At 38.7% G+C, this 24,974-nt stretch overlaps 2 protein-coding genes across 13 annotated transcripts in view; one reads left to right on the top strand and one right to left on the bottom strand.

The window, feature by feature from the left end:
- Window positions 1–24,974, bottom strand: part of LOC126949689 (uncharacterized) — a 101,982-nt gene that overhangs the window by 24,287 nt on the left and 52,721 nt on the right. The gene's annotated exons all lie outside the window — the stretch shown is intronic.
- Window positions 1–24,974, top strand: part of CALD1 (caldesmon 1) — a 238,412-nt gene that overhangs the window by 171,768 nt on the left and 41,670 nt on the right. For all 10 annotated transcript variants that reach the window (XM_050782387.1, XM_050782384.1, XM_050782383.1 and 7 more), the window contains one exon: window positions 22,395–22,541. In XM_050782387.1, the coding sequence (XP_050638344.1) occupies window positions 22,395–22,541 (147 nt within the window). The remainder of the gene's footprint in view (window positions 1–22,394; window positions 22,542–24,974) is intronic.

The following is a 24,974-nucleotide window of genomic DNA, read 5'->3' as shown; positions in this document are numbered from 1 at the left end:
TTTGTTTGACTCACTTATTCCAAGTAAGGTTGGCTGGACGTGTACATTCTTCTTTATTTAAAATTATCAACGTTAGTGTTCATTTTTAAATAGACAGTGGCTATGATTTTTAGGTTTTTAGCCTTACAAATGATAAACCTAGAACTTCAACAAGGAGTAAAATTGAGCAGGTTAGGTATTCCTCACTAGCAGCATAACCCCAGAAGGGTGAGGTGATTCCTGGGGCCTCCTATAGTCTCCTAGCGGCCCTGATACCCTTTGGTTAGGGGTCCCTAGGGGAAGTTGAGGACTTAAATTCTCTCTAGTAGGCTTCAGAGCTCCTTATTTGAGCGGAACTGTGACATCTTGGAGAAAGAAGAGAACACCACCAGTCAGAAAAGCCCACAGTTGTAGTGGTGTCCTCGTTCTGAGTACAAGTCACCTAACTCCTCTGAGCCAATTTCCTCAACTATGAAATAGAAATAATAGTGCCCGTCTCACAGATACTATAACTATGAAGATCAAATCAGATCGCATATACATGATGAAAGTGTTTTGTAAAAAGTTGCCATCTGTTTTTGCTTGGATGGACCTGAGTTCATGAGTTGGCTCTGAAAACAGCTTACCATGAAACAGGATAAGATTAGCAGGACTGCCATGCTGACACAGATCATAACAGGGAGATGTCTCATTTTGACTTGGAAGCTGCACTAATATCATTGAGAAAAAAAAAACCTGGTTTAACTGTTGGTTGGTACCTTGTGAGAAGAGGAAGAAGGTGGTAAGAACTAAGATCAGAGCACAGTAGAGAAAGTAGCCCTGTAAACAGAGGAGAAGCAGAAAGACAGAAGGGAGGACAGAGCTTTTATTTTGCTCCAGGCTAAAAAGAAAAAAAAAAAAGCACATTACAACTCTATATTCAGGTGTCTGTCCCAGGTCCTAGAACTGGAACAGACCAACCAAGCCCAACCCTTCTTAAAAGTAAGACTAGGTGCTTCCTGATTATATATTCAACTCCCTGGGAGCATGCAAGTAAAATTTCCTTGATGGCATTTCTAAGTTTCAAACATATTCTTCCTAAAAATGCATTGACAAAAAATATTAGGATTGTGTTTTTTTGGTTTGGACTTTAAAAAAAAAAATTGTTTTCCAAACCATAATTGTGGCCTACCCCAAATGGATTCTCCTCCCTACAGTGAGGATTTCATTTTTCCAGTCCCCCCGCCTTTTCATTTTTGATGAACTACACATGTTGTGGGAGCCACTCGTGGGCCCTCAGACACGAGCAATCCCTCTGGCCGCTGCCAGTGTCCTAATAAGGGAATGAGCAAGCGCCTACTGGTGAGGGAAGGGGAGTCAGGCGGTGGATGATATTTTTGCTGATTGAAGAGGATAAGGTGTGGTTTGGCAGGTATCTCATTGGTTTGGCTGGCTCCAGACCTAGGTTTTTTCTCTTTTTTCCGTTTGAATTCTGTAGAACAGACTGCTAAGAATTGTTTTTTTCACAGATGTCTAACTGAGCCTTAGGAATATCGTGCTGACACAGTTTATCTATGTTGAAAAAAGACAGGAATTTGGGGTTGTATGATGTTTTCATTAAAAGAGGTTTGAGGTTAGAGGTTAAAATCCTCTCGGTCACCAGGTGATGAAGGTGATATTGGACTTGATCAAATTTAGTCATGAAGAGAACAAGGGATATATCATTGGGTATATTTAACAAATGTTTAATAAGTTTTAAACATTTATCTATGCAACAATATTAAGTAACACCTACTTTTGCTTATAAATATTTATATTCTCCAGTTTTAAAATAATAAACAAAAAGAGCCTGGCATTTAGGACCATAGTGATGCGTTGCTCATCTATTTCCTGTCTGATCACTAAATGCCTGCCAGTGACTCCTCTCTCTGCTCTATTTTCTGAATGACTCGACACTGCCTTTTAACTTAATTGCATCTGGTCCACAGTGTTCTGAAGTCACTCATTATGCATCAGTGTTTCTCACATGAGCTGCACGCTGGAATCATTTGGGGAGCTTTAAAAAGTTCTAATGCCTGGATAAGACCTCGAGCAGGATTCTGATTTAATTGGTTTGAGGCATGGCTGGGCATCAGGATTGTTAGGCATTCCCCCAGGTGATTCTAATAGGCAGCTAAGGTTGAGGACCTTGAGGAGCAACCACTGCTCTGAATGCATCCTCTATATCATCAGGCCCCCTAAAGGGCCAGGCAGTTTTTCTTCCTGACATTTTGAAACTTCTCAAGAAAATACTACTATGTGTGTGTGTGTGTGTGTGTGTGTGTGTGTGTGTGTGTGTATGGAACAAGTTAGATATGTGTGTGTGCGCGTGTGTGTGTGTGTGTATATATATATATGAAACAAGTTAGACAGGTTTCCTCTCAAGTCGGTAGATTCAGTTCGGTTGTTTAAAACTCAACAGTAGAGAATTGTGCTTTCAACCAAAATCAACTTCCAGACACATGGGTATTGTTTAAACTTTATTTTCCATACATATAAGGAGTGAAGTACTCTACCAAGTAGTTGAAAACGGTATCCATTTCAAAGTCATAAGTAATGAGGTGAGATTTTTTAATATTTTCTCTGTGTCCCTGCAAGTTATTCATCCCTTGATATGTACTTTACTTAATACATACCTCTTATTTTACTTTTTCTTATAATATGAAGCCAACTTCACATCCTGGAATTGTGAAATCGCTGTAGCAAGGATAGGATGATATGAGCAAGAGATTTAAAAAATTTTTTCAGATTATCAATTTTCAAAAGTAAGAGGATATGGAAGTGCAGTACCAGCGTGGTGAGAAGTTTGGAATTTTGAAAGAATTGTGGATTAATCAGGTGTCTAGAATTACTCATAACTCTCAGCTTCCTTACTGGATATTTCATTATCAAGGAAGAAAGCTCATTTAGAAATTCAGGAATGCAAAGGCCGGGCGTGGTGGCTCACGCCTGTAATCCTAGCACTTTGGGAGGCTGAGGCAGATAGATCACCTGAGGTTAGGAGTTCGAGACCAGCCCGGCCAACACAGTGAAACCCTGTCTCTACTAAAAATATAAAAATTAGCCGGGTGTGGTGGCGGGCACCTGTAATCCCACCTACATGGGAGGCTGAGGCAGGAGAATTGCTTGAACCGGGGAGGTAGAGGTTGCAGTGAGCCACGATCGCGCCATTGTACTCCAGCCTGGGCGACAAGAGCAAAACTCAGTCTCAAAAAAAAAAAAAAGGAAATTCAGGAGTGCAGACTGAGTTGGGAGTATAAATTAGAGAATCCTCACCTTAAAATTTACAGACCAGTTATAAACATAGATGACATTATCCAGGGAGCAAATGTTGGATAAGAGAAGAAAGGAGTTGAGGAAGAAACCCAATAAAAGGTACAAAAAAAACTACAAAATAAATTTAAAAACAGAGAATCTCAAAAAGGAAGATGTGGTCAACAGTGTCCAAGCTTTTTGTGGGATCAAGTAAGACTGAGAGCCCAAAGGGACACTGGACAATTTGTCTCAAAGGACAGCTTAAAGAGCACAAGCTCATAACACAATGTCATTTTGGAGTTAGAACTACTAATACCTGCATCAAAAATATTAAATATAGTCAACATAGTGTTCCAATATATTTAATAATGGAACTGAACTGTTCTTTTGATATTTTGATCAACTGGGCAAGTGATTAAGATGTCTGGAACTAAAAATGACTAGCCCCGTAGAGATCCATCCCAAGATGATTTTAGGTCAACTACTAAGTAGGTTAAACTAACTGATAAACCTAACTCCGAAATTGAATGTAAACTGACAAGACAGCTCGTGATAGAGTGGAATTAACTATTTTGGGCTATTAATGACTTATCCATTGAATTTCAGAACGAATTTTGGCTACAGCACATGAAAATATTTCCAAAGGACTGCTAAATCAAACATGCTCAGTTTACCTAGTTGTACTGAGTTCTTTTTGCTTTCCACAGACATTGCAAGAGGCCAAAACTAACACTAGGCTTGATAGTGAAAAGAGAAAGAATATAAGAAATTTGCAAGGGAAGATGGTGCAGGAGGAATTATGGAGGTAAGAAGGCATGTGCTAGAGTTGCAGGAAAATATAGAACAGCTCTATTCATGAGCCAAGCCAAGGCCAATCACATGACAATAAAAAAGGCTGATGGCACATGCACACACTACACACACACACACACACACACACGCACGCACGCACGCTCTTGAAGCAGGCAAAAGTCCACAATCTCACTGGAAAACACCGGTTGACTCTGTTTGACTTTAGCACCTGATCATTGACTAGGTTCAAAAGTCAAATACTTTTCCTGTCCATAATCATTTGGTCTTCTTAATAAGTAAAATACCATTTTCCAGCTCTGAACTCAAGGGGATTTTCTGTATATAGTTGCAACATAATGCCATCTCCAGAGAAAGTAGCATGGGAATGAGAAGCAAAGAAATGCATTAAAACATGTGCATTCTGGTCCAGTGAGCAAAATGCACCAAGAACCTACCTAAGCAAACACTGGCAAGAAAGTCTGTGGCTGGTAATTGCTTCCAACTATTGGCAGGAAGAAATTGAAAGAAGTGCAAAGTGTTGGGGGTTCCATCTCCTGTATTTTTTTTCTAAAAATTCTTCTGTCTCCAAGCCTAGCTTTTAGTAGGCTGCCACCATCACTCCTTGGTTGGTTTGCTATGGTTTCGTCATGATGATGAATCTGAAACCTGAGAGGTCATTTCTTTTCTTTTTTTTTTTTTTTTTTTTTTTTTTGGTGAATGATCTGATGATCAGGCTTTACCTTCTGGAACTGATGGTCACAGAATGAGCCCTACAGCCCATAGCAACATGGCAGCAGGCATAGCCAGGTACTCCAGGTTCATATCCATGAGCCAGTATGAAGTGTCTGCTTTTAAAGCCACTCACAAAACTTCCAATAGAGTGTATGTGTGCTCTGTGTGTGTGCACACGCTTTGGATGACCTTCTCCCGCTTCTGTTACTGAGAGAAGATAAAGCTTTAATAACTTTAAACACCATATTTGCAGTAAATACTCATGAGCCTATCATAGAATTGTCAGCCTTTCCCTACACATAGATTGGAGTCACATTTCGTTGATCTGCCTTTTAAGGAAGCACTGTTGTTCTGTATTTGACACTACAACTTTTAAGTCTTGGAGTATTTGGCCTTTCCATGTTCTGATTTAGATGAATCCCCATGAGCTTAGGCAGTTCACCTCTTATTCAGGTATAGGTTAGCCTCATGATTGCTATTGCTTTGTGTTTTAATGCCATATGCCTTTCTTGACTGCAGTTACTAAAAATACTTATTAAATACCTGCTTTATGCAAGGCACTTTGAGAAGGGTGCTAAAAATGTATAAAACATGATTCTTGCTTTCAAGAAACAGATGCCATAATATGGGAGATAATACACAAATAACAGCAATAGAGCAATATGTGATAAATAACTGGAACAACCACAGAGATTACGGAGGCATTAAAGAGCTCCTTCTCGTTAACTCCCATGACGCAAGAGTGTAGCATTTGAGCTGACATTGAGGGACAGATAAGTGGGGTCACGGTAAAAATGGAGAGGAGGAAAGAACCACTTAAGGAAAAACATAATCAAAGAGGGCAAGAGTATATAAAATGAAGTTAAAAGAAACAAAAAGAAAACTTTGCTGATATTCTTTATGCTTCCTGGCATCAGCACCTTCCCTCAATTTCTGACCCCATGTGACCGGTCCTGAGAGCATCACACAAAAATAGTGCCCTGGAAAAATGGAACATGAGTCGCCTGCACCCCCAGAGGGGAGAACAGTGGGGCCTTCGCTTGGCCCTGTCTTTTCAGCATTCTGTGATTCAAGGCAGTTTACTTGTAACTGACTAGGTAAATGGATTTACCAGTGGTAGACCTTATCTAGTTTAAACATCATGAAATAGACCTGTACTGAGAAGGATTTCTGCAGAAGCTGCAAGCAGAGGTAACACTAATAATGCAAACCCAAGACAATGCTGACACACACGGAGCGGACACTAATGCTTGTGAACGCAGACCAGTGCGTCCTTAACCTCACACTTTACGTGTTCCTTTCAGCAGAGGTGAGTTTCCAGCAGAGAGGGGCAATCTCACTGCTTTTCAGAAGAAACTCATGAGTGGACAGATCTTTTGGAGAGTGGCACCATTTTTTTGTTATTTTGTTGGTGGAAAAGATGGAAACATGTAACCTATCAGGACTATCATATCTTCACACTCCACCTTGGAAACATTTTCTAATGTATTTAAAAATCTCCCCAGTGAAGAATTTCAGTAGGTTTTGAAACTATTTATTTAAAATGTAAAATTGAAACACCTTGGGATTACTTTGAACTGGAACAACTGATTGACATCAGGACAGACAATTTTTGATACAATTTTCTAGGCAAATTGCATCAAAAAATTGTGCATGGTTAGTGGGGCAGATTTAATATATTAGTACTGTGCTTCCACCAGTCAAGCCAACGATGTGTTTCTTTGTATATCTTTGGAATTAAAAAAATTAAGTGGGGCTGAGTGGGGTGGCTCACGCCTGTAATCCCAGCACTTTGGGAGGCTAAGGTGGGTGGATTACCTGAGGTCGGGAGTTCGAGACCAGCCTGACCAACATGCAGAAACCCCGTCTCTACTAAAAAAGCACAAAATTAGCCGGGCATAGTGGCGCATGCCTGTAATCCCAGCTACGTGGGAGGCTGAGGCAGCAGAACTGCTTGAACCCAGGAGGTGGATGTTGCAATGAGCCAAGATCATGCCATTGCACTCCAGCCTGGGCAACAAGAGCAAAACTCCGCCCCAAAAATAAATAAACAAATAAATAAGCTATGACTGTCATTTAAAACTAAATGCCAGAATAAACTGAACTTAGAACCAGACCTTCACATTATCTATTACAATGCGTTGAGCCAAGATTTTTCAAAAATAATTAGTTTTGTGAACATTAATAAATTAAATTTAACATTACTTTAAATATCTTTGTTTTATTGTCATTCTATCCTTTTAAGTTTTTGTTCATTGTGTTTTGTAATGTCTACAAACATTTAAATAACACTACATGTAATTTATAAATGATTATACATATATGTATAAATGTATATGTATACATGCATATATGTATACGCATACATATGTATACGTATACATGTAAACGTATATGTATATATCAGTGTTAGTGGTGTATGCTACATTTTTAAAATTGATTGTAGTATAGTATGAAAAGACATTTAGAAACCATTGGCTTAGATCATGGATCACCAAACTTTTTTGTAAACAGTCAGAGAGTATATATTTTCAAATTTGTGAGCCATACAGCTTCTGTCATAATAACTGAGCTCTGGCACTGAAGTGCAAAACAGCCATAGATGATAGAGGTGTGGTTGTATTCCTATAAAACTTTATTTGCAAAAACAGAGTGAGCTGGCTTTGGCCTGCAGGTCATAGTTTGCCAGTCCCTGGCTCAGATGACTGAAGCTCTTTGTTAATCTCCAGGGCACCCTAAGAAAGCTTCCTATTGTAGAAAGAAAACAGGTATAGGAACTTGAAGACCTGGGTCAATCCTGATTTTGTAATTACTTGTATGAGTCACTTCTCCTCTTAGATCCCAGGTTGCCAAGTATAAAATATAAAGCTTGAATTCGAAATAACCTCAAAATTCCTTCTAGTTTCATTAATCTATCATCTTAGATGCTCACTACCTTGCCATGATTTCAGCTGGGCTCTGAATAGAAGCAGAATAAGTGAAAATCCAATTTAATACAAGGTGGGCAAGGTGAGTTCAAGAGAGTGGAAAAGGTGACAAGCATCAAAAAGGACAGAAATTCCATTCTGAAAAATGGAAAGTCACAGCTTACAGCTCTTGAGGAGTCCTCCATGGTGCTACTGTTCTAAATGACTGTGGGACTTGCTGAACTGAAGTCTCCTCTTGCAGCTAAGATGGATGGGGTCCTTGATATGGGGTAGCTGGCCCTAATTTCTTTTATTTCTTGGGGAAAGCTGCAGAGTGAGATGAAACACCTGGAGTGGAGATTGAAACTGGAAAATGTGTGCTGCCCTTCCGGGGCTCCCTTCCACAGGGCCACAGCCTTTGGAAGGAGCTTATACTTTGCTAAATGATTGGTCTGCTCTTCTCAGTTCTTCAAAGCCATCTTTCTGTATGTGCCAAGCATGATTGGCACCTCACTAATGCCCTTCATGCCTTCCAAGCCCTAGCCAGATGGAATAGTGTGCTTTTCCATAACCATATTTCCCGATTCTGCAACCTTGCTATTTGAGCTTTCTGTATGTGGAAAGGTCCTCTTTCATCCCCCCAGCTCCCAATCCTGGCCATCCCAAAAGAGCCAGCTTGAATACTACTTTCTTTATGAAGCCTCCTCTGTTCCCTTGGCTGGAATTGCCTTCTTCCTCCTCTAAACTTTAAATCACTTTATCTATAAGTCTTCTCTAATATTTACCACATTGTACCTATTATCACATTCTTAACAGGTCTTAACATCCCTACAGATTATGGACTCCTCTCAGGGGTTGAATTCATCTTGGCTTCTGCCCTCATTGGCTTGAATGGAGTAAATGTTCAATAAATGTCTATTGAATGGATGTGCTAATTCTAGCCACCTGTGTGTCTGTTTCCAGGTTATAGCAGCAAGCATTACCTACCAGCATCCCACAACCGCAAGTTCACACTCCACCTTGGTATCTGGCGGATGGTTCTGAACAATGGTTTACCACCTCCTCCTCGGAACCTAGGTCCCCCATGCCGCCTCCTCGCAACCTAGGCCTCCATGCAGCCCCCTTGCTGCCCAGAGCTCACCACTCTGATGACAGTTCTGAATCGAACTGTCCTTGCCTCCAAGTCTAGGTTCCACGTAGATCGGTCAGGGAGAGGAATGTATACAAGAATAGCAACCCATAAGTCAGTGCCAGTGCTGTAACTTTGTAATTCAGAAATATGGACTTTTTTTTTTTAAAGTCAAGTCAGTGATCTCCACCACTGAAGCAGTTCCTCCTGTATTAGGTAACAAGTTTAAGGAATTAGTGATTACATTGGTGATCTAGTCACAAGACAGCATAAGCCTTATTGGTTAGTAATCTAATCTAATGGATTAATCTAACCAATGGATTAGGATGGAGTTGCCTCGTTGGGATAGAAATCTGTTACAGGACAGACAGGAACCCTCAAGTCATTTAAGTGCTGTCGAATGTCTCTAATGCTCATGCTGCCTTTCTCAGAGTCCTGGTTCCCTGAGTCTTAAGCTGTTGGTGATTCTAACTCAATTCGCACACACAAATGTGGGTGCTTAGTTATTTAATATTATTCTGTCTGTTAAAACATTCACATTTTTATAGGGGTCTTCTATTAACCCAAAGGGAATCTTTAATCATAGAAGATTCTACTTGGTTTGGTTTGGTCAGGCTGGCTTTTTACCAAATCACAACAAATGGGTGTTTGCTTTTCTCCCTCCACGTTGAGCAGGCCCTGTGTTAAGCAACGTTTCCACTGATTTAGGAAGATGATCTATCAAGAGCAGAGCAGACTCCTTGACTTCCTTTCTCAACAGTAGGGAGATGGGACCCGTGAGCAGTGGTTGGCTGCCAAGTCCCCTGCAAGAATGAATATTCTCTCCAGTGGGCAAAGCATCCATGATTTTGTCCTTCATTTCCCATTTCCTGTCTCCACCCAAGGTTTGTCTTTCTACTTTCTGCTGCTTGTACACAAAGCTCTCCAATGCTAGCACCTGGAGTGGGGATATGAACCAACTGGATGTTAGATAGCTATGTGCAGGACCTCTGGAGTCAGGCAGGTAGGGTTCACTCCATTCTTATTAGAATGGCAGTGACTTCTTCACTAGCAGAGCTAGCAACAATGCCCCAGTGTCAGATCTATCATATATTACAGTTTCCTGTCTGAAGAAGAGATGAGGGGTACAAGAGGGAGGAACAAGATGGGAGGCAATGCCACTCGAGTGGAAAGGAGCCCTGGGAAGGAGGAAATGAATAGTAAATCTTTTTCCAATTAAGAAAAATGAGAGTGGAAGCAAAAAAGCTCCAGAGGGCACTTTTGGGGGAGGGAAAGATCGTAAAAGGCCTGTTATGAAAATCCATTACCCATAAATTTCCCCACATTAAGCAGAGCCTGTCTAGAGAGGATGCTGAGAATTCACTCAGCTGACACAAGAAATGTGACTTGATTTAGCGGCATCCACATGCCGTTTACCGTTTCCATTGGCATGTCTGCAATACCACTTTCCCTTGCAGAGAACCCCTTTAATTACTCACAGGCTTATAATCTCCATTTAAGGACATCTTGCTTTCATTTTCCAATCACTTTATGTCTTTTGTCAGATGTTTACCGATGTGATAGTAGTACCATAATTTGAAGCTCAACCACGTGAGATTATGGACTTTAGTATTGCATCACATGAACATTTCAGATTTGGGGGTGAGATCACTCTAAATATAAGACTCATCTAAAAGGAGTTCATATTTTTTACGTTTGAAGAAGACAATGGAAATTCCTCTTTCTAGGAGATTGTTTTCAGATATGAAAATAACGTGCTTGTTTATATACCTGTGGTCAGATGTCATTGCATCCAACTCAGCCAAGTAGAAATGGGGGAATATCCTTACATCCTGCTCTGGAGCAGGTGTGATTCAGTTGCATATCCAGATCCAGACCTCTATGCAAGAGAAAGAGCTAGAAAAATATAGTGCTGCCAGCCATCAACACCTGGGTCTGAAGTGTTTCCTAATGTTTTATTTTCTTTAAACGACTAAGCCCAAGGTTTATTATCCACATCTACTATGCACATTAAAGCAAGATTGTCCTTTACTAGATAATAGCAGTCAAAGAACAGCTCCAACTCAGATTTTACTTTTGATTGACAACATTTTTTAAAAGCCTAAGTTCATTGAGGATCACATTTATTTAAAATTCTTCTTTTTTTTTTTTTTGAGATGGAGTTTTGTTCTTGTTGCCCAGACTGGAGTTCAATGGTGTGGTCTCAGCTTACTACAACCTTCACTTCCTGGGTTCAAGAGATTCTCCTGCCTCAGCATCTTGAGTAGCTGGGATTACAGGTGCACGCCACCATGCCCAGCTAAATTTTTTTGTATTTTTAGTAGAGACAGGGTTTCACCATGTTGGCCAGGCTGGTCTCAAACTCCTGACCTCAGGTGATCCACCTGCCTTGGTCTCCCAAAGTGCTGGGATTACAGGTATGAGCCACCACACCAGGCCTATTTAAAATTCTTACTCGTTATTTTAAGACTCTTATAAACAAAGAATTCTAGGTTGGGGATGAAGAAAAGGTAAAGTTCATGAAAACCCAGGTAGTAACTGGGCTTATCTTTTTTAGTCACATTTATACCAGTTGAATCTTAAATAATGACGGAAAGAGAGGAAGGAGCTTGGTTATTTTATTTTAATTATCTTCCTGGCCACTTAAGCATTCATAATCCCTTTTCATTCATTTCCCCTAAAGTTTAATTCAAGTAACTAAGTCAGGAGCAATAGATACCTTCTCCACCATCAACCCTGTCTCTCCTTACATATTCTTTGTAAACATTTATAAATTAAAAAGTGAATGTTTGTATCTGAGCAAGCTTATTGATTTAATAGGTTGGGGTAGATGGGGTGGTGCAAATTCTGTCCCTGTTTGTGACAAGATGAATAGATTTTAGTTTATCTTAGGAAACTGTCATGGAATTATCCTTCCAAAATCCGTATTTACTGGGGTTGGCAGATGCATTATTTCTTTCAGAAATAAATGTGAGAAAAAGGGGAACTCAATAAAAGACAAATCCAGTTTCTGTTCATTTTATTTGTACTGAATATCACAAACAATTTCTGGACGTTTTAAAAGAAAATGCACCAATTGAAAAAGAAATTAAACATTTATCTCACAAATTATAATCTCAAGAAATGTTTGGAAAAGCTTGTGCTTCCTCTGTTGTTATAAACTACAGCTATTCATATAAACATAGATGAATCTCAAAAACATAATGTCGAATGAAAGAATCACAGAATACATGCAGTATTGTTATGTATAGTTTTTTTAAAGGCAACACTGAAAAGTACATTGTTTAGTGATGCATACCATGCTGGTAAAACTACAAAGAAAAGCAAGAGAATAATTCAGAGATCCTAAAATTCAGGCTAGTGCTTATTTGGAGGCATTTAAAAAGAGATAGGTATGCGATTGAAGAGGAGCACATAAGGATCCCTAACAACTGGTGCTGTTTAAATTGGGTGGTAGGCACATGGTTATGTGTCTGATTATTCTTTAAAGTAGTTTTGTACACAGCTAGGCATGGTGGCTCATGCCTGTAACCCAGAACTTTGGGAGGCCAAGGCAGGCAGATTGCTTGAGCTCAGGAGTTCGAGACCAGCCTGGGCAACATGGGGAGACCCTGTCTCTGCAAAAAATACAAAAATTAGCCAGATGTGGTGGCACACACCTGTAGTCCCAGCTACTTGGGAGGCTGAGGTGGTCAGATCACCCCCAGGAGGTCGAGGCTGCAGTGAGCCAAGATTGTACCAGTGCACTCCAGCTGGGTTACAGAGGAGACCTTGTCTCAATAAATAAATAAATAATAGTAATAAAACAAAGTAGTTATGTACTACACATTCATTTGTAGGTACAATATAAGTCATGATAAAAGTCTTTTTAGCTTGAAATAATAAACCCAAACAATTAGAATCCATCATTTTAAAATGTCCTGTGAATATGTGCATAGATTCAGAAATGAGCCTGTAAGCTTGGGGATCTGCCTGCCCTGGAGCAGGACCATTCTAAGAACTGTCCTTTTATAACTCAGAGTCAGAATCAGAACTCTCAGTACTCCCTGGGTGCCTTCTAACCATACAGGACCAACCAGACCTGATCCGTTTGTTGGACAGGATGTTCCAGTCATAATGATGCTAAGTACCAGACTGCTATGGTATGTGTAGACACAAGAAGAGGATTTTATGTCGCTGTGTACTCTGTTCTGCAGCACGTTTCCCCTGTTAGGGTCTGTAATTATAGAAACTCATCCAATTATGGGATGTCACCATTGTATAAAGCAAATGTTGGGCTGGTGATGACAACTTGTGAGTACATACATAAGAACACTAAAGCTTCCAAGTACACAGTGTTTTATTATTGAGAACCCAAGTATGGTTGGTATGCAAACTTTAGTGACTCTCAAATTATGTCTATGTATGGGGAGATGGGGTGGGAGAATGGGGAATAAATGAAGTGGGAAATGCTTTGCTTCCTGAGTAACTGTCTTCCAAGTAATATATCCCCTTGCGTGCTCTCACCCCAGGAAAAGGCATAACACTGATACAGCAATGAACCCCACAATGAAATAATACAGCACATTTCCATGAACATTTTTTTTTCTTCTAAACCAAGAAGGCTTTCTTTCATTCTCTATTATATTAATAACAGACCAATTGACTATGGACTACTTACTAATCAATGTCTAAACATATTCTGATATGAAAAATATTTTTATTTTCCTGATTTTTTTTCCTCCATAATTTTTAATGCCTGCCTTTTAAGGAATCCAAGGAAAAAAATTCAGAGTTGGATTTTATGTGAATTAAACGAAACCACAACATTTTGCAGACACCACATATAAACAAAATCATATTTAAGAGCCTGGAATGTTTCTATAAACTTCTTTTAACTTTCAAACATACAGTAAATCTGCAAGGCAAATATGACTCATTTCAGTAGCTCAGGATTTTCCCTCCTGATCACAGTATGGTCTGAGATTTTGCTAAGAATGTTTGAGCAATTTATAGAGCTAGCTACTTGGATATGTTTGGAGAATGTACTTGCATTTCATGCTATGAAATAAAATCCCTGGGGGTTTTGGTATATGAAAAAGAATAATGAAAGTATGTGTGAGTCATTTTGCCTCCAAATAATTGATAAGCATGTTTCCAACCCACATGAGGTTTTAACTTTTTAAGTTGGATCCCATATTAAGACCCAGGTTCAGACAATGCCATTAGCAGAACCAATAATGATGGGAATCAAATAAAAGTAATTGACTAAGAAGTCATCCTTTTTTGAGGCTGTAAGCCCCAGGCATTCTTCTTCGGGGTGTGGCCTTTATGGGGAGTGTATAGCTGCAGAAAGCTGGGGACAGGATAGTGTCCTGGATTGAGTATCTCAGTTACCAGCCTGAAATCTCCATCGCTCAACACCGCTTTCTCTCAAACGACTCCTTATATGAAAGTGCAGAGACAGTGGAATGCAGAAAGATTAGAGCTGATCTTGGGGTCCAGTCAACTGTCTACTGGCCAGTAAGTTACTATGAATTCACAAATGGTGAACTTCAATAGCATTCCTTCTGTGAGTGAATTTATTTGATCTGTTGGAATTTCGGGTGCAGAGTTCTTTTTCAAAATATAGGAATATGGCAGAAACAATTAAGGAAAACAGACTTGGAAACTTTGATCTGAATAGAGTCCTCTTTAAGTCTTTTATAACTGGGCTTCACTACAATACTTGGAGCCTTTTGTTTTCTCTGAGGCTTTTTCTCACTTAACCTGTGGGCCTGCATCTGTGTCTGCATTTGTGTGTGTGCTTATCAAGCACAGGGAATATTGAAGAACACAAAAAAGGTTGAAGGTGACAGTTCAAAGTCTATCCACTGGCACACTTGTAATCTCTTTCAATACAGCAATGGTTCTCTAGCGGTGAAGATTTTGAAAGGGATTCCCAAATTCATGTCCACACCAAGTATTTTCTGTAGTCTGATGCATAGTTGTCTCATGTATGACTGTTTTTCAAATAAGCATATATGCACTGGTTTATAAAATACAGATTTCTTTTTATGCACTATTGAATTTATAGATATTTTAGAAAACATTTTATCAATAGATAAGAAAAGTATAAGCAATTGTCATGAGATCTTAATTTTTTCTTAATATTTTAAAAGGATCCTCATTCTTAAAATGTTAGAAACTATTGCAATACAAGATACAGAAGATTACATCTTTTCTCTAATCTTACCAGTTAGCAGTGGACTATCTTAGTGTATGTTGACCCAGCTTGGCTATTTGAAATGACAAAGCATGGGAATGTAAATTAAAACAACTCCTGTGGTCGGGCGCAGTGGCTCACGCCTGTAATCCCAGCACTTTGGGAGGCCGAGGCAGGCAGATCACCTGAGGTCAGGAGTTCGAGACCAGTCTGGCTAACATGGTGAAACCCTCTCTTTACTAAAAATACAAAAATTAATTGGGCATGGTGGCAGAAGCCTCTATTCCCACCTACTCAGGAGGCTGAGACATGAGAATCACCTGAACCGGGAGGTAGAGGTTGCAGTGAGCCGAGATTGGGCCACTGTACTTCAGTGAGATTCTGTCTCAAAAAAAAAAAAGAAAGAAAGAAAAAAGAAAAACAAACAAACAAAAAACTGCTGTGCAGAATAATTTGATCTGATCTTTAAAATTTTAAATTTAAATGAACATATACGATTTCACTTCTCAATATCGACCCTAAAGAATTACTTGCATTGTGCAATAGGGGAAAAAAATGAAAGAGCCCAAAATGTCTTTCTATAGAATGGTTAAACTGTGGTATCCTATTACATAAATGATGAAAATAAAGGTATGCCCTACTGAACTGATTTTGACAAGTCCTCAAACACATTATTAAATTTTTTTTACATGGCAAAATGACTATATTATATATCCCACAAATGTAAAAAACACAGCATTGCAATATGCAAATCCAAACTTGATTAACTATTTGGTTATCTAGGTAATTACTCAGAGTAGTACTGTGATTATCAACATAAAATAAGTAAATATTTGTACTCTCTATAGACTTAAACTGTTCTTTTTCATTCTCTCTGAGTCTTTAATGTGCCTAAACATGTAATAAAATCGGCACCCTCCCCATAAAAATGTCTATTATTTTTTCCCTGATATAATTTTTAACATGACTTCCTGATAAGAGGTCTTGTTTTGTTAATAAAATACTATTGCCATGATTTTACTTGAATCTTTAAGGATGATGTCCTATAATCTCAAACCAGAAGATACCAAAATGGAGAAAAGATAAAATGAAGGGAATAAGAGCAACATTCTTTAAACTACGGGGAACACAGAGTAAAAATCAAACAAAACTATCTATACTATAGTTGAGATGATAATAAGAATTTTGCCAGTGTTGCAGAAGTTTTGAGAAATATTTGATAGGGAAGCTGGGGTGGGGGAACACTGGGGCAAGAGGACAACTCGTGCCTTGCTCCGGTGTCTTGCTAAGGAAGCTTCTGCAAGTTCCTCTGTCTCTCGTCTGGCATACTTTTAGACCCTGGCCCATCCAAATGTAATAACATCTCAATGATCTCCTCGTTTGCCATGTCTGCAAGACTTTAATTTATTTGAACTTTCTATCTAAAAGGCACAAACTGTAACATGGTTATCTTGTTACTTAAATACACTGAGGCAGCAGGGCCTGGTGTTAAAGACCTAAAATATCTTTGGTGTAAAAGCCACAGCATTTGAAGAGCGCTTTCCCATGGCATATATGTTTTTTTCTTATCTTGTAACACCAGGGCCCTTAAGCAGTGGTTCCAGGAATGGAAGAAAAGCCAGTCCTCTCTACTTTTTCATACTCACACAATCGAATAACATCATGTGATTATGATGGACTTTTACAATTCTTTGCATTTATTCGTCAGTGTGTGAAACACACACACACACACACACACACACAAGATTATGTCTCTTTCTCCCAAATATCCAGTGAGCCATGTTGCTGTCAACTGGCCTTGCTGCAGAAAGGTCGACTGTACGTTTCTCCAAGTGTTTGTGCCAAAAGATGAGCAAAAGCACTTACCAAGTAACAAAGTAGAATACTCCACAATAAACCTTCTTCCAACCAGCATAGGTGGGAAGTTCATGGATTCTGGTCAAACAAACATTTTATTTCATAGAGAATTACTTTATAGATCATTTGTGGACTACCAGTTTAAAAAAAATTAGATCCACAATAAACTCTATTAAACATAATTCAGTCATTCTCAGATGATTCAGATAAACTTCAGTATCCCACACTGCTTCTGAATCATCTGGGAACATCAGTGGCTTTGTTCTGTAGCATATGGCAGACAGGTTAATACTGGCATCTGCTGAATTTTCACAGAAGGAACAAATGGATTATTATGCTTTTATTACAATCCAGTGGTTGGTTAGGTATGATTTTTACTAGTCAGCAGCATTTCAAAGACATTTAAATCTGGCGTGTGGAAAATCAGAAATGTCAACATTTTGTCTTTCACTGAAGCATGAAGCAGGCCCTGTGCTATCATTTGATATAATAAGGATCCTGTGTACTTGTCTTTTTGAATAAATTCTGCTTTGTGGTGAAATTAGCTTTCATGCATTACTGGTGTTAAATTGACAATTTGTCGATGATTATCAAAAGCCTGTAAAACTAGCATACTCTTAAACTCAGAAATTAAACTCAGAAATTCTAACTTCTGAGAAGTTTTCCTAAGTGAATAATTGAACAAGTGATTAAAGTGAGTCTATAATAATGTCCTTAGCAGCATTGTTTATAAGAAGATATAAAGTTGAAAACAATCTCAAATGTGCCTCAGTAGAAAATTGGTTAGACCGTAGTAGATCCATGTAATCATTATGTATGTATATACCTAAGTGGAATACTGTGTTGCTATTGAAATTATATATTGCTAATATGTTAAAAAAGTCATAAACAAGGTAAATTAAAGAAATCGTGTATGAAATGATATGTATGACATAATCCTATTTTATTAAGAAGGAAAATGTCTGTGCATGCACAGGAAAATGGTAGAATATATCACATACTCATCATGTTCAAATCTGGGTGGTATGATTCTAGGGAGTGGCTTTTAATTTCTCCTTTATACATTTTGAATTGTTGGATTTTTAAAAAATTTTTATATGTGTTTTGCTTTTAAAATCCAAAAGAATGAACAATTGAGAGTTTTTTTTTTTCAATTTTGAAAGAAAAGATAATAAACCTGTGGTGTTAGTAGGATGGGAAAGTCACCACGAGGGAGAGGCCTAAAAGCTAAGAAATGACTGTTTTGCATGCCTAAGGCGAATGTAGGGAGCCTCGAAGTTGAAGAATTTCCACCCTATCAGGTCATTTGGCATGGACACAATTTTACCTATAAAGTCAACTGATATGTTCTTGAACCAGCAACTGGACATGTTATGATTGAAAATGCCATGAAACCATTTTAGCTCTTGTTTTTGTTCTTAACAATCTTAATATCTTTCTTTATCAGTAGTCATGAAAAGATCCTTAGAAATTTTGCCCTGTGATATGGTTAGGCTTTATGTCCCTACCCAAATCTCATCTTGAATTGTACTCCCCGTAATCTCCACGTGTCAAGGGAGAGACCAGGTGGAGGTGATTGAATCATGGGGCAGTTTCCCCCATGCTGTTCTCATGATAGTGAGTTCTCACAAGATCTGATGGTTTTATAAGGGACTCTTCCTTCTTCATTTGGCACTTCTTCCTGCCATCTAGTGAAGAAGGTGCCTTGCTTCCCCTTCACCTTCTACCATAATTGTAAGTTTCCTGAGGCCTCCCCAGCCATGCTGAACTGTGAGTCAATTAAACCTCTTTCCTTTATAAGTTACCCAGTCTCGGGCAGTTCTTTATAGCAGTGTGAAATGGACTAATACACTCTAGTAGCTGTGTATCCTAGAAAAGGGGCTCCAAATGGAGAATGATTGCCTATAAACTTTAAGCTGTACCGAGCGAGAAGAGTCAGAAGAGACAGTAGAGATGATCGGTTGTTCAGGTCGCTCCACTGAAAAATCAAAGATGAAGAGAGGTTACATGTGATGTGGCCGATGTGGCAAATCTAGTTCATGTCTCATGTTAGAGCTAACAGCCAGCAATATCCAGCCATGAAGCCCAGTGGGTAGGTGAAAGGAGAAAGATGGTAACTTCTCAAAATAGTGGGAAATTAAGGACTTAAGGTTATATTCCATTAAGGGGACGGAGGAATTTTGTTTTTAGGATAGGTGTATAAGTTCGTTTTCACACTGCTGTAAAGAACTGCCTGAGATGGGTAATTTATAAAGAAAAGAGGTTTAATTGACTCACAGTTCTGCATGGCTGGGGAGGCCTCAGGAAACTTACAATCACGGAGGAAGGGGAAGCAGGCACCTTCTTTACAAAGCGGCAGAAGAGAGAAGAGTGAGGGAAGCAGGAACTTGCCAAACACTTATAAAAAACATCAGATCTTGTGAGAATTCACTCACTGTCATGAGCACAGCATGAGGGAACCACCCCCATGATCCAATCAGCTCCCACCACATTCCTGCTTCAACACCTGACACCTGGGGATTACAATGCAAGATGAGATTTGAGTAGGGACACAAAGCCTAACCCTATCAATTGGGATATCCCATATGGAGTTTTGTGCCTCTTGCTTGTCTTGGAAAAAGAAGGCCCCAAGTAATCGTCATGACCTCATGACTGATCCAGATATGTAAAAAAGCAAATTGAGACTTCCTGTTTTGATTAGTTTGGGAAGCAGTTATTAAGGATTGATTCTCCCTGTTGTGGTTAAAGCTGTCTACCAAGAAATAAGCCAAATGAATATTAGGCCAAGAGTCTGAAGGGTGAAGCCAAACCACTGGGAAGGGCTTTCTACTGCAACTACAATGTGATTGAATTAGAAAGGAACATTCGAACCATGTCATGTTGTCACCTCAAATTCAACAAGTCTAAAATTGAACTCATCTTTCCTCACGAAGCGGCTCCTTAACTGAACTTTCCTAACAACAGGAAGACACTGCAGTGCAGAATGCTTTGCCACGAGATATCTGTCTATTATTTCATTTGATTATCACACACAAGAAAATTTAACTCTAAAATTTAACTTTAAAAGATTAATCAAAGGGCTGCAGATTAGTAAGAGACCAATTCTAAAACCCAAGTTTTCTGAATCCTAATCTAGTCATCCATTATCAACCATATCACACTGCCCCCCGTCCATATTTGTGAAGTAAACCAGCCCATTTTATAGAATTACTAAGTGACACTTTATTTGTATTGGCTTTTGAGGATTGCACATGAGCAGATTTTGGTAAACATGAAGTCAGATTTTCTCAAGTAGCAAAGAAGAAACCAACCAACCTTCGGAATCATTAATCCTGTTTTTTTATGAGATACCTCAGTGAAAAAAACATTCATAGCATTCTTATTATTGAAGTCAAAAGATGACACAGATGAAATAAAGTACTGACTCTAAGCCTAAAAATGCCTAGTTTATAACTCTAACATGAGCACACCATCATCAGTTATATTAGGTTAATATATGGTATAAGTGGTATGGTTCTACTGTTTTGTTTTAATTTGCCAATTATTTTGGCTTTGCAATGATGTAAGAATTATAAGCATGTTCTAGAGAAATGCCATACAACATTGTACCTATAGTTAACAATGTGGTTAACAATTTTTACAATTTTAAAGTGTATTGTACACTTTAAAATATGCCAACAGGGTGGATTTCATGTTAAGTGTTCTTACCACAATTTTTAAAATAATTATTAGCATGAAATGTTTACATATCTGGATTTCTATTTTGTAGATATGTAAGTAACATTGTAATAAAAACACTGTAATTCTCCAGTACAAAAAGCAGCTTGCTACACAATGCAGCCCCACACCCATACCCAACCCATTGACCCATCCTTTCTCGGCACCCATCCTTTCTCGGCACTCTGTATCTCAGTACACATTCTGCCTTCAAAAATAGCTAAGTCAAACAAGTTCAAAATAGCTATTTCCTCTTGAGTTTGAGCATCTGCAGTTCCCCAGCCCCAATTCTTTATTTGGAAATAAGTATTAGGAGAAACATACCTAGCATAGTGATATTGATTTGTAATTTCCTCAAATAGACATTCACTTTAGATGACTACAAAAGCTAAATAGAATTCAGGAGCTCGAGACCAGCCTGGGCAACATAGTGAAACCCCATCTCTTAAAAAAAAAAAAAAAACTAAAGTTAGCTGGGTGTGGTAGTGTGCACCTGTAGTCCCAGCTACTCAGGAGGCTACGGTGGGAGAATTGCTTGAGCCTGGGAGGTCAAGGCTGTGGTGAGCTGTGATCACATTACTGCATTCTGGCCTGTGTGACAGAGTTAGACTCTGTCTTAAAAAAAAAAGAGCTAAGTAATATATACACATGTGAAGTCCTCTGTGTTTCTTCTGCCTTCCTCAGCCCATTGACTTCTATCTAAATACACACCTGTGGGCCATTGTGATGTGCCCAGCATGGCAGTGGTATGATACTAAGGCATGTTTTAGAGCAAAAGAGGGGGGCCTTAAAGGGAGCTGCCACCCCTTCAAAATGCACTGACTCTGAAGCATCCTACCAATTGTCACTAACACCTTCTCTCTCCAGTGAAAAGGAACTGGAGGGAAAAACAAAATCCCAGCAAAGAAGATATCCTACTCCCAATTTTAATAATACTTATTACCGAATATAATATTTAATTTTAATAATATTTATTATAATATTATGTTTATTATAATTATTAAATAAATTTAATAATTTTGGCTTATTAGCACCAGCCTCGGTTTGGTAGTGTAACTTGATTCTTTTCTGATCTTCGTGACAGTGTCTACACAAATAATTCATGCAACATGCTGTATCTTTTGAAGTAAGCGTTTTGATTATTTTTGGTTCAATACTTTGAGTCCCTTCTTCTAAATCTTACATGCTGGTAATCAGCTTTGTAAAGAATTCCTAATCCAAGGCCAGGCCTGGTGGCTCATGCCTGTAATCCCAGTAATTTGGGAGGCCGGGGCAGGCGGATCATGAGGTCAGGAGTTCGAGACCAGCCTGGCCAGTTTGGTGAAACCCCATCTCTACTAAAACACAAAAATTAGCTGGGCATGGTGGCACGTGCCTGTAATCCCAGCTACTTGGGAGGCTGAGGTAGGAGAATCACTTGACCCCAGGAGGCGGAAGTTGCAGTGAGCCGAGATCGTGCTGCTGCACTCCAGCCCGGGTGACAGTGCGAGACTCCGTCTCAAAAAAAAAAAAAAAAAAAAAAAAAAAGGCTAACCCGCAGTTTCCAAAGGAACTTGTTTTTGTGCAGAATGTTTTAGTTTAAGTTGTTATTTGGTAATTGTAAATTATCTTCTGTAGCTATTGGATTAATGCACTTCACATAGTTAAAAGTTTGAAAGCTAGTTGACTAGGTCTCTAAACTTAAGGAACTGAACCATCCTTTTAGACGTATGTGGTTCATTAAGCAGTTAAGTTCAGAAAAGGGCTCAGGGCTGTTCCTGCCAAGAAGTTGGTGAAGACATTTGGCAAGTGGCATGCTCAAGAGGTTGTCTTTGTAATGTTGCAGAATTGCCTACCAGAGGAATGATGATGATGAAGAGGAGGCAGCCCGGGAACGGCGCCGCCGAGCCCGACAGGAACGGCTGCGGCAGAAGCAGGAGGAAGAATCCTTGGGACAGGTGACCGACCAGGTGGAGGTGAATGCCCAGAACAGGTACTCTCCTCTTTGGGACGGGGAATTTCTAACTTACGTGTTAGCCTGTCTGTTGAATGGAATTTGTCAAGCAAAGCATTCCTTTCCCGGCTCAACTCAACGCTTTTTCAATCTAACTTGTTGAATTATTTTGCAGTCATTTTAGGCAACTAATCTGATTAGATAGGCAATCTGATTTAGACATTAGGACACGATATTCTATTTCTCTCCACCCCGTTCCCATCTCATAAACATACCCCACTTGAAGGCTTTTATTTCATTTTACAATCTAGCATTTGTTTAATTAATAACTATGGTGTGCTATATCTTTTTTATATATATATATGTATATATTTTTTCTGTTTAATTCTTTTTTAAAATTTCAATAGTTTTTGGGGAACAGGTGGGGTTTTGGTTACATGGATAAGTTCTTTAATGGTGATTTCTGATATTTTAGTGCAGTCATCACCCGAGCAGTGTACACCATACCCGATGTGTAATATTTTATTCCTCACACCCCTCCTACATTTCTCCCTGAGTCCCCAGTGTCCATTATATCACTTTTGTACCTTTGCATCCTCATAGCTTAGCTCCCACTTATAAGTGAGAACATATGATATTTGGTTTTCCATTCCTGAGTTACTTCACTTAAAATAATGGTCTCCAACTCCATCCAGGTTGCCGTGAATTCCATTATTGTGTTCCTTTCTATGGCTGAATAGTATTCCATGGTGTGTGTGTGTGTGTGTGTGTGTGTGTGTGTGTGTGTATGGTAAGTAGCTTCTAACTGGGGAGTAGGTATAGCAAAGGGGAAATAGGTATAATTTCTGGGGTTCACTGACTGACTTTGACTCCCAATTTGACCTGACGTATATATATGAGAGAGATATATATATGTATGTATATATATACAACACATTTTCTTTACCCACTCATTGGTTGATGGGCATTTAAGCTGCTTCCATATTTTTGCAATTGCAAATTGTGCTTCTATAAACATGCATGTGCGAGTATATTTTGCATATAATGACTTCTTTTCCCCTGGGTAGATACCTAGTAGTGGGACTGCTGGATCAAATGTTAGTTCTACTTTTAGTTCTTTAAGGAATCTATAGGGTTTTCTGGTGGGTTATTTCTTTAAATAAGAAAAAGTATTTACATTTATTCTGTAGGGTATTGCTATCCATTTTGAACTGAAGATATGTTAGTATAGTAGAGTTCTCTGTGCCTACCATTAATAGGTAACACATGAATTTTTAAAGTGGGCATGAATTGCAGATGTCTTCTCTTTTCCAGTACACAGCCTGAATCAATAGTCTCTGATCATTATAATATTCAACAAGATACAGAATTCTGCTTAATTTAATGTGGTTATTCAAACACACTTAATGAGTTTGCTATTACGTATTTTCTCACTCGGGCCCTGGTAGAAATCAGGGAAGTTGAGAATGCCTAATAGGTTCAACTTCTTCAAAGAGGGCTTTTGCAGCAGAAATAAGGTCTTATGGTTCATTATGCTAATGGTTAGTATGTGCCATTTATATTGTCATTTATATGCCCCAAGGTCTAAAAAAGATGAGGATATTTGAGGAGGAAAATGGAGAAAATAATTTTAATTTAAAACCATGGACTGATTATAATGGTTACACTATATAAGATCTCACATGTGGTTTTGGTTTTAGTTTGTTTTACTTTGTTTAATTCAATCTATTTAGAAAATTCTAAAGGGAATGGGTCCCGGCTTCCTTAACCTAAGTTTGGGAGGCTGTATTAGAAGGTTTCTGAAAGCAGTCTTGAAAATGTTGGCCGGTAGCACAGATATTGGTTACCCTTTCCCTCAGTAAGTAGCTTCTAATTGGGGAGTGGGTATAGCAAAGGGGAAAGAGGTATAATTTCTGGGGTTCACTAACTGACTTTGACTCCCAATTTGACCTTTCGCTAATTGTATTTCTTCAGTTAAATGGAAATAAAAATTAATACTTTTCTCCTAAAAATGCTGCTAAACTTAAACTATGTAATAATGCATGTAAAATGCAGAGTGTCATACACATAGTAAGCACTCAATAAATTTTCACTGTTACCAGATTCTTAACACGGGAGGGCAACATAGTTATTCACTGCCTTTTCTGTTTTCAAGCTGAGAGAGAAATAATAGAAAGAGTTTTAAAAATGGCATTTTGATGCCTTTCCTGAATCTTGTTATTAATGAGTGGTCAGCAGGAGCTTAAAAAGTTACTGCTGGTCTGTAGTTTTCTTGCTTTTAAAGTCTTGCTTTTCCTTGTGCTTCCCTTCTCATATTTGGCTATTATTCATTATTTCATGCTATTGATCGAATTCAAATGCTTTTTTTTTAGAAAATCATATTGAGGTTTGAGAACGTGTGATTTATCTCTGACATATTAGTTAGCCACAAGAAGAATAAGTCTTCTTGGGGCTAAACCACTCTAACTGGCA

This window comes from Macaca thibetana, chromosome 3, assembly GCF_024542745.1.
Source record: "Macaca thibetana thibetana isolate TM-01 chromosome 3, ASM2454274v1, whole genome shotgun sequence".
In the NCBI taxonomy this organism is placed as follows: Eukaryota; Metazoa; Chordata; class Mammalia; order Primates; family Cercopithecidae; genus Macaca; species Macaca thibetana.
The sequence above is the reverse complement of the archived record's forward strand: the minus strand, read 5'-3'. Positions and strand labels throughout refer to the sequence as shown.